The 10,835-nt window shown below is 44.2% G+C and overlaps 1 protein-coding gene across 2 annotated transcripts in view; it reads right to left on the bottom strand.

Annotated features, from left to right (window-relative positions):
• Positions 1 to 1,884: 1,884 nt before the first annotated feature.
• The window catches only part of klhl28 (kelch like family member 28), a 12,397-nt gene continuing 3,446 nt past the window's right edge, over positions 1,885 to 10,835 (bottom strand). Inside the window, exons 2-6 of one of the 2 annotated variants that reach the window (XM_082142445.1) lie at positions 9,523 to 9,830; positions 7,764 to 8,401; positions 6,651 to 7,094; positions 4,575 to 4,783; positions 1,885 to 4,280 (exon numbers count right to left, since the gene is read on the bottom strand). In XM_082142445.1, coding sequence (XP_081998571.1) covers positions 4,117 to 4,280; positions 4,575 to 4,783; positions 6,651 to 7,094; positions 7,764 to 8,401; positions 9,523 to 9,783 — 1,716 coding nt within the window. In that variant the 5' untranslated portion in view covers positions 9,784 to 9,830 and the 3' untranslated portion in view covers positions 1,885 to 4,116. The remainder of the gene's footprint in view (positions 4,281 to 4,574; positions 4,784 to 6,650; positions 7,095 to 7,763; positions 8,402 to 9,522; positions 9,831 to 10,835) is intronic. The other variant, XM_082142444.1, reaches the window with a different exon arrangement.

Genomic DNA, 10,835 nt, shown 5'->3' with positions numbered 1-10,835 from the left:
GTGTGTGAGTGTGAGTGAGTGTGTGAGTGAGTAAGTGTGAGTGAGTGAGTGAGTGTGTGTGTCACATAAACCCCTCAGACTAGTCTCACGAGTCCGTCAGCTCATCTGTGTGTGTGTGTGTGTGTGTGTGTGTGCAGGTACTCGCTGGAGGGCGCGACGCTCTTCAACAGAGATGAACATCATTATTCCGCAGCGTTTCAGATCGACGGATTCTGGATGCATTACGACGGTTTACGGAGCGACAACCTCGTTCTCCTGAACAAACCACCCGAGTTCCTGCTCCTGTCCTCACTCGTCTATATCAGGACCACAGACAGATGAACACACACACACACACACACACACACACACACACACACACACACACACTCCTGCTCCTGTCCTCACTCGTCTATATCAGGACCACAGACAGATGAACACACACACACACACACACACACTTCCAGTCACTCAGTCTTCAAGAATGAGCTGTGTGTGTCTGGTGATGTCTTATACAGTATATGAGTAATATGAGTGTATGTACAGTATATGAGTGAGTGATATGAGTGTATGTACAGTATATGAGTGATATGAGTGTATGTACAGTATATGAGTGTATGTACAGTATATGAGTGAGTGATGCTGTAATTTTAACTGCTTCTGGTGTTTTCGGTGTTGCTTGGAATCCAAGAATCTGTACATGGACTATAATAGTTCAGAGAAACTGCGGATCAGTGTGTGACCAGACGAACCCTCATCTATGCAACTGATCTACGCTTCACGCCCATCGTCCTCATTAACACACACTGATCAGAGACACATGATGATGCGGCTCTGACTTTCCTGAGGAAAACCCTTGTTTCTTAAATCAAGATCTTTCAGTTCTTAATCTTTACTTTATTTCTTCCACTTGTCATGAGTAGATCGTTAGACACTAATCTTTAGTTGACTATGAGAATGAGTGAATATAATCATGAATGCATTTAATACTTTTATAATCAGTATTAAAAACTATTCAGATGCTGTTTCTGCTTTAGTTGCAAATAAATCTATTTGTTTCTAATCGTATGTTGATGACGTCATTTAATGAAAACACCCTGACGAGACTTTACTCGTGTTATAGACCTTATGTAGCCCCGCCCCTTTTCAGCGCTGCGCTCGTTGTCTTTTCACTTCCGGTCTGTATTTTCACAGCGATCTTGCGTATTTATAAATGAACGGCTCGTTTTAAAATCTTCCCGGTCGACTGACATTTGTTAAGACATCTGCTTTAAACATTACAGTCCTCATGATAACTTTCGTTAACTTTACATTAAGTAAATCCCCTTCAAAAGCTAATTACTCCTGGACTGCAGCGCCATAGAAATATACAGAGCGACCGCAAAAACGGAAGTTAAAAGACAATATTCTAAAGATGGCGGCGCCCTCGTTTCTCTGGCGCATAAGGTCTATAATATTACATAATAGTGTGTGATGTTGCAGTTCTTCTCTATATCAGTGTTTTCCTGAACTCATTGTATCTTGAGTTTCTTCCGGGAACGAACACATCACAATATTCCTCATTTACATAATTAATACGCAGAATAAAGGGGCGGGGCCTGGTTGAGTTAGTAGTGTGTTAAACTGGCGGTTATGGAAAGGGGCGGGACATTTCCCAAACACACTCGAAGCGCTCGATCAATTACAACACACTGCTCCAGCCGACCAATCAGAGCACATTGTGTTTTTCAGGAGGAGGGGCTTCATAGAGACAGGAAGTAAACAGAGCGTTACTGACAGACTGGGAAGAGAGGAGCCGCAACAATGGAGGATATGAGGAAAATAATCAACATTCAAGTTCTAGTAGAGCCTGAAAACAACATCAAGACTTTAGAAAAGGACAGAATATGAAATCAGAAACGCAGAAACATTTCCAGGCCTTTATTTCTTGACTGGTTGAGCTGCGACACACATAAATAAACTGGCATTAGTACGCTATTCTCTTCCTGTCTCTCAACGCTTGATAAAATGTGAAAAATAAATACTGCGTTTGTAGCTAAGGTTATCGGTTTAGTTCCAGTAACAATCCACAGGTTTATAAAAACACAAGCCAGACAGACAGACTCATGAGAAACAGAAGAAGTGGCATCATCATCATCATCATCATCATCATCAGGATAAACAACAAAACAAAGTTTAAGACGGTCAGAGAAAGTAATTCTAGATTGAGTCCCTCAAGAGCACTTTGGTGAGAGCGGCGAGACACGAACACCAACAAACACCAAACCCTTTCCTTCCGCAGCTCCACACGTGTGTGAATCCATCGGGAACGACGACCTCATCCGACGCCAGATGATGGACGGATGTCAGTATCACGGATCAGCGCATTTCTGTTCGTTTAGGAGAGAGAACAAGCAGATATATTGCAAACGGACATGAAGAGTCGATGGCGATGAACATTCACTGGATGTACGGAAATATTTCTTATTGCTAATCAAACACAGATGTTTCCCTTTGAGCCTCTGACAGACGTTCTCCGTCCTGCTGAAACACTACACAGACTGAACTAATGATTATTCAGGTCCTTCCAAACCTGTGTTGCTTTCTAAGAGTTTCATTGACTTCCATTATATGGACAAACTTACAGTGGACGTCGATGGGAACCAAAACGGTTCGATAACCAACGTTCTTCAAAATATCGTCTCTTGTGTAACACAGAAGAAGGAGAGCAACACAAGTCTGAAACGACATGAGAGCGACTGAACTGATGCTTTCAACCCGTCAGATCAATCCCAAACTAATAGTAAACAGTTGTCCTTCCAAACGTGTGTTTCTCTTCCCATTGACTTCCATTATATGGACAAAAATACAGTGGAAGTCGATGGGAACCGAAACGGTTCGATAAACAACATTCTTAAATATCTTTCTCACAAGTTTGGAAGGACATGAGCGTGAGTGAAGGATTCTGGGTGAACTTTCCCTTTAAATGTGTGTAAATCCAGAATGATGAGCGACACAAGCCGTTCAGGTCACAGGATTCCCCAAAACACCTTGGCAATTAGATGAGGAAAATAAAAAACTAGTTGAAGAAAAAGTCTTATTGCCTCAAAGGAACTCAAACATCATATTTACACAGTAGAAAATGGTTTGGTTAGAGCACAACTCCATCATCAGTGTCTCAGTGTCTGACCGATGATCTCGAGTGGTTCAGGCCTCGAGACGCTTCCTCTGAACATGGGAATGTTTTGGCACTGTGTGTGACTGGAGTTTGTGTTTCAGTGAGACGCTACACACACACACCACCGTCGCTCACGTCACACTGAAGGTGAAGATGAAGGATGTTATTGCATGAAGCGTCGTCAGAGACAAACGTCACGGAAACAGGAAATCAAGTTTCACACGATGAAAGAACTAAAACAACTGAATCCTGAAGAGGAAATTAGCACCGAACAGTGTGAGAGAGTGTTCACACACTCACTGACTCACTCACTGACTCACTCACTGACTCACTCACTGACTCACTCACTGACTCACTCACTGACTCACTCACTGACTCACTCACTGACTCACTCACTGACTCACTCACTGACTCACTCACTGACTCACTCACTGACTCACTCACTGACTCACTCACTGACTCACTCACTGACTCACTCACTCACTCACTCACTCACTCACTCACTCACTCACTCACTGACTCACTCACTGACTCACTCACTGACTCACTCACTGACTCACTCACTGACTCACTCACTGACTCACTCACTGACTCACTCACTGACTCACTCACTGACTCACTCACTGACTCACTCACTGACTCACTCACACACACACACACACGAGTGACAGAAGGCAGCCCTTATCACGAGTGTCGTGCTACTCCTCCAGAGCGCAGCGCTGACTCCCCTCCTCTCTCTCACACACACACACACACACACACACACACACACACACGTCCCTCATGAGAAGCCTGTAATGTTCAGGGGAAGGATCTCAGCAGTCAGTGAAGGCTGTCGGCCTCGTGTTCATCCGCGCGTCAGTCGGGAGCCGCGGCGCTAACCGTCCCTGTGCCGCGCGGCGCTAACCTCGCCGGCGAGCGAGAAACACACACTCCTTCCCCTCGCGGTCTCTGGCAGAGCGTCACCCGAGCGCCCGGGGTCAAAGGGCACTGAGGCCGAAGTTACAGCGACAGTACATCATCCCGCTAGAGTCGCGCCAGCTGTCCGTGAGCGGGTCGTAGCGCTGCACCGCGTTCAGGTACGACGAACCCGAGTGACCGCCAACCACGTACAGGTAGTTATCGACCACAGCAGAGCCCACGCCTGCAGAAACACACACACACACACACTATTAGTGTTATTATAGAGCAGGAATATTAGGCTGCTGTCACTTTAAGAGCTGCACGGATCCAATATACTGATACACATCTATGAAAAGTCATATTGAAATGCTCACAAAGGAATCAATAGGAGGAATAGAAATGTTAATGTTATAACAAGTATCCGATTCCAGAATTGGGATCGATTTTCGATTCCCAGCCCTAGTGCCTTTACATTGATGATGTTCAGGAGAGCGCGTGATCTGTTCATGATGTCCCTGATGTGTGGAGATCTCACCTGTGCGCGGCTCGTTCATGGGCCGACACGCCGTCCACTGGTTCTGATGCGGGTCGAAGCGCTCAATGCTGGATAAATGAGACACACCGTTGTGACCCCCGACCACGAAGATGAAGCCCAGCATCACCCCGACTCCGAAGTTAATGCGCTTATCAGCCATGGGTGCCACCATATCCCATGAGTCTTTGCTCGGATCGTATCTCTCCACACTGAAACAAACATCAGTCACAGTCTTTAAAGTCCCCCTGTGGAGAAAGTCCAGCTTTTAATGTTGTTTATGTGTCTATGTGGTATTTTTAATCTGCTTTAAGACAAACCATGTGTAATTTCATAAGTCGACACCATTGCTGAGTATTTCCTCCTTAAAACTGCAGTGAACCAAAGACAGTCTCAAAAACACGCTTTGAAATCGCTGGTGTTTCTGACGTCACAAACTACCTTGTAACCAATCAGGTCAACGTGTGATCGTCAACCAGTGGATCTCTGAGCTGAGTGAGTGAGTGGAGGCGGGGCTCATTTGCATATTCATAGAACCGTGCATACTAAATGAGGTGAGGGTGTCGAGTTACATTCAAGATGTTTTAAGGCTCGAAGATGTTTTTTTTCAAGGAAAAAACGTTTAAATGTGTCATTTTGGTGATTAAAGAGTTTTAAGGGATGAAATGATTGACTACAGGGAGACTTAAAATATCATGAATTGAATGTAATATCGCCTGACATTAAAGACCAGACAAATAAAGTTTGGCAGCTTGAAATAGATGAAACCATGACAGTGTCCCATGAGTCTGAGTCTGTGTTCTTTCCAGCCTGAACACGCGTTTAGAGAGACGACTCCAGCGAAACGCTTCTCACGAGAGCGACGGCGTTCAGGGAGACACAACGACAACAGCAGAACCTTCCCATGAGCCTCCAGCAACCAGCTACTGTAACTCCTGCTTTAACATTTACTACAAATGTGTTCAAACAATCTCACCTGCTGAAGTAGAACAGTTCTCATTTAAACACACAACTATCAGTCATTCAGTAGATGTTTGAAACAAGGCCTTGAATGTAACAGTGTTTCTACTACTATACCGATATTTTAGTATCATTAGTATTTATTAATGTTTAGAATTTTTATATTAAAATTAGGGCTGTGCAACGATTAATTGCATCCAAAATTAAAGTATGTGTTTAGATAATATATGTGTGTGTGTATTTTGTATATATAAACACACACACATGTATCTATTTGAGAAATATTTGCATGTATATATATGCGTATTTATATATATATGTGTATTTATATATATATATATATATATATATATATATATATATATATATATATATATGTGTATTTATATATAAATACATTCATTTTTTTAAATATATACATGCATGTGTGTGTGTTTATACATACAAAATAATTCTACACAGTACACACATATTATGTATACACAAACTTTAATTTTGGATGCAATTAATCATTGCAATCCTACAATAACTGAAATTTTTGTATTTTTTTCCAGTTGAACTGAACTCTAATCACTGAATTAAAAGAAAACGACTTAAAGGTGCAGTGTGTAAGTTTTAGCGCATCTAGTGGTGAGGTTGTGAATTGCACCCAACAGTGGCCGACAGGAAGTGATGTCGTCGTCTGAGACAGCAGAGAGTAGCCAGTTCAGCAATGAGGTTTCTTTACAAAGATAAATTAAGAAGTTATGTTTACTTAATTATTCAGTAAAACGATGTTATTGCGAACATTATTGTGACTTGTTCATCATTGTGTCAGTGTTTTATTCGCAGACTTTAGCTAGCTTCTTTACACGAAAAACAACATAGTGACGAAACGCGTTTGTCCGTTCAGGGCCACTGTAGAAACATGTGGATGTAAGCGGACCCACGGTGTGTGTAGAGAGAAACGCCTCATTCTAAGCTAATAAACACATAACGCTTTATTAAGTAAGGTCTTTATACACCACTGAAAACATCGTTATGTATATGATATTGCATTTCTGTCAACAGATCCTCCTAAATATTACACAATGCACTTTTAGAAGGAATGACTAATTCCCAGAATGCATTGCTGCGTACCTGTTCATGTGCGCCGGGCCGTAGCCGCCGATCGCGTACACCATCCCGTCCAGCACGGCGGTGGCGAAGCAGCTTCGTGATTTGGTCATGGGCGCCACGGGCTGCCACTCCTTCACCTTGGGCACGTACTTCTCCACCGACTGCAGGTAGTACTGTCCGTCGTAGCCGCCGAGCGCGTACAGCTCGCCCGCTAGCACCACCACACCTAGTGTGCTCCTGCACTCCGCCATGCGCTCCACCGAGGCCCAGGTGTTGCTGTCGGGGTCCCAGCGCTCCACGCTGCTCTCGTGCCGCCGGTAGCTGATGCCCTGACGCATGTGTGTCGCGATGCCGCCCACCACGTACACCTTCTGCTCCAGGACCGCCACGCCGAACTCGTAGCGGGGCACGGTGAGCGGAGCCAGGCCGATCCACGAGTCCGTCTGCGGGAAGTACATCTCCATACTGACACACACACACACACACATTACATTTAATATTCAACAATATTATTGATCTGCCTGCATTGACTCCATTATATGAGAACTGAACTGAGCTGGACGATGACATCACGGTTCTCTCCAGAGCGGATATATACATATATATATATATATATATATATATATATATATAGATAGCCTAAGGCACACCTGTGCAATAATCATACTGTCTAATCAGCATCTTGATATGCCACACCTGTGAGGTGGATGGATTATCTCGGCAGAGGAGAAGTGCTCACTAACACAGATTTAGACAGATTTGTGAACAATATTTGAGAGAAATAGGCCTTTTGTGTACATAGAAAAAGTCTTAGATCTTTGAGTTCAGCTCATGAAAAATGGGGGCAAAAACAAAAGTGTTGCGTTTATAATTTTGTTCAGTGTATATAAATTAACTAAATTAATAACGTTTTTACAACAAAAATGAACCATCACTGAACTTACTTAAGCTGGACTGAGACGCTATTTTCTTCTAGAAACAAACTTTGTTGCATTATTCTCCTGTTATCTCTGTAAAGCTGCTTTGAAACAATCAGTGATGTATAAAGCGCTGTATAAATAAAGCTGACTTGACTAGAACTCGTTGAGACTTGAACGCACCAGAACGCTTTGGCATAATTAAACATGCGTTCACCTTTCCAGCGTAGCGAATAACCCGGCTTTGCCCCCGACCGCCAGCAGGACCTTGGGAGCGCAGCGCGGCCGCGTGGACAGCACCGTCTGGTAAGAGAGCCGGTGTTCGGGCATGAAGTGGTACTTGAGCGCCTCGTTGAGCAGGTGTTTGCAGGTGTGGTCGTCGCGGATCAGGTGGTTAGCCTCGTAGAGCCGCGTGAGGAACTTGACGCTCAGCAGCGGCAGCCGGACGCAGTGCAGGAGCTGCGCCAGATACTGCTGTCGCTCCGTCAGGTCGTACTTGATCCAGGACTCCAGCGCGAAGAACACCGTCTCCTCTGTCACCACGTTCAGGCAGTCGTTGGACACGATCTCGTCGAGCTCAGCCCGCGTCAGCTCGAAGAACTCCTCCGTCTGGCACACCTCCTCGAAGTTCTGGCAGATGAACTTGCTGGCCGCCAGGCACAGGTCGTGGCAGCCGTAGGTTTCGGCGAAGCGCGAGATGCCGATGCAGTTGCCGGCGTCCAGCTGGCTCTCCAGGAAACTGCAGCACTCCTTCAGAACCAGCTTGACCTGCAGGAGGTTAGCAGCGGGGAGAAGAGACTCCACCGTTTCCTGTGAGATGAACACCGTTCCTGTGTAAGCGTACTCCACTATGGCCTGATGGGGAGAGACGGAAACATCGCGGTTAACCCATGTGCATCAATTGACCCTTTGCGGGAGTTTGATTGACAGGCGATCTGACCAATCATAATCCGCCATCCGCGGAATCCGGGCAGGTCTTTGCGAACGGTCAATTACAACAAGTTACACACTGGTACACAGAGGACAAAAATGCCCGTGTCAAAAAAACTGACAAAGATTTGAAGCTTGGAAGAACAGACTTAAGTTTGGTCTTATAAACAATATTTTATATAAGGAGACCTGATGGAGAGACGGAAACATTGTGTTTAACCCTTTGTGCATCAATTACAGCAAGTTACACGTATGGTCCATCGAGGACAAAAATGTCTGTGTCATAGAAGTGTGAAGTTTGGGAGAACAGACTTAAGTTCGGTCTCGCTTTAAAGAAGACCCGTGGTAGATTATTGCTGAAGTACAAAAAGCTTAAAAAGTGAAACCAAAAATAAAAGTTATAGTTCATGAAAACGATTTATAAACAATATTTTATGTAAAATATATACTTCATGAAACATGTTGAACTCTAAAAGTGCTAGAAAATCACAGCCTTAAATCTATACAAGTTGTGTTCCAAATTTGAGGTTGAAAATAGCGTTCAGTGAGAGTGTGTTTGGGCGCAGTACCAGACTTCCCCATTAGAGGCAGCAAACCTCCACTGGGACACAGAGGGTTTGGGATTTGCAGTAGAGTTTTCACACACACACACACACACACACACACACACACACACACACACACACACACACACACACACACACACACACATAATTTTATCATTGTACATAGCCTATTATCAAAGATTGCATCATTTTATAGGTAAATGGCCCTGGGATTAAAAATTGCAATTTTAATGGTTTTTAATGGGGACATTTTTGTCTTTAAGATCCTGAGAGGAACTATTTTATGTTTCTAGTGCAAGAAAGATTAATTAAAGGAAATGGGGCTGAAATAGTAAAATTCCAATAAAAACACACACCTGTACCAATTTGTATGCCGTCTGCATTAACACAGGCAAGATTATCAATAAAACAAAACTGAAAGAGACACTGTCCACAAGGTGATTCATGGGAAATCATGCATGTTTAGCGCGCTGTGTTCACCTTGAGCGCGGCTTCGTCAACGCACTGGAACTCCACCTCCGACGTCTCCTTCTCGGACAGGTTCCCCGTGAACATGGCCTTGAAGTACGGGCTGATGCTGGCGAGCACCACCTTGTGCGCGTGGATCTTGGCGTCCCCGACGCGCAGCACGATGTCGCAGAGCTCATGGTCCTGTCGCAGGAGTTGCAGACCCTGCAGGAGCTGCTCGGAGTGAGGCCGCGTCAGACTCGCAAACATGTACGACTTCGCCGACTGCTCCATCTGACACACACACACACACACACACAGGATGAGAGCACACACGGTTTCTGTAAGAGCGGTGTGTGTTAGCGGCCGCTAGGTTAATCACTAATGATCTCTGCAACGGAAGTGAATCAATCAAAACTAACTTTATCTGGACAATAACTGTATTCTAGAGCTGCTGTAAAGCCTAACAATCTCTGTTACTGTAATCTCCTGTTATCACTGTAAAGCTGCTGTGATCTGTGTTGTTAGAGCGCTGTATAAATGACGGAGACTTGACGATGACACTGTTCTGCTAACCCTGTAGCTTAGCACTAGTGAACCGATATTGACTAGTTCCCTTCAGAACTAAAATCTCCTGATGATTCACTCTCCTCCTCGTCATCCAAGATGTTCATGTGTTTCTTTCTTCAGTGGAAAAGAAATGAAGGTTTTTGAGGAAAACACTCCAGGATTTTCTCCATATAGTGTCTTCAATGGAGTCCAACGGGTCGAAGGTTGAAAGGTCACGCGAGTTCCGGTTCATAAATGTAGGGCCAACTTCAAAATCGTCCGACATCGTTGTTTTACCTTTTATTTATTAGTCGTTAATGGCGTTTGATTGAGTCTTTGCACGTTTGCTTTGTAAACACTGGGTCTGTTCTTACGCCTACGTCACGCTTGACCTTTCAACCTGATGACGTAATGTGTGTCGCATCACAGCGAGTGGAAGACCAGCATTAGTGGTTAAAAGTATATAAATGTTTATTTTGTTGTAAAATGTGGGCTGGTTTGTCTAGATAAGACTCTTATTCCTCGGCTGGATCGTGTCGAGACTTTGAAGCTGCACTGAAACTCACATCTGGACCTTCGACCCGTTGGACTCCATTGAAGACACTATATGGAGGAACATCCTGGAGTGTTTTCCTCAAGTTCTTCGACTGAAGAAAGAAAGACATGATCATCTTGGATGACGAGGAGGAGAGTAAACTATCAGGACATTTTAGTTCTGAGGCGAACGACTGCTTTAAATTCCCCGATTGATCTTTTAGACGCTGTTTTCTGTTGATGAATGAACTAAACTCCACTAA

This window comes from Leuciscus leuciscus (genome assembly GCF_965113295.1).
Source record: "Leuciscus leuciscus genome assembly, chromosome: 17".
In the NCBI taxonomy this organism is placed as follows: domain Eukaryota; kingdom Metazoa; phylum Chordata; class Actinopteri; order Cypriniformes; family Leuciscidae; genus Leuciscus; species Leuciscus leuciscus.
The sequence above is the reverse complement of the archived record's forward strand: the minus strand, read 5'-3'. Positions and strand labels throughout refer to the sequence as shown.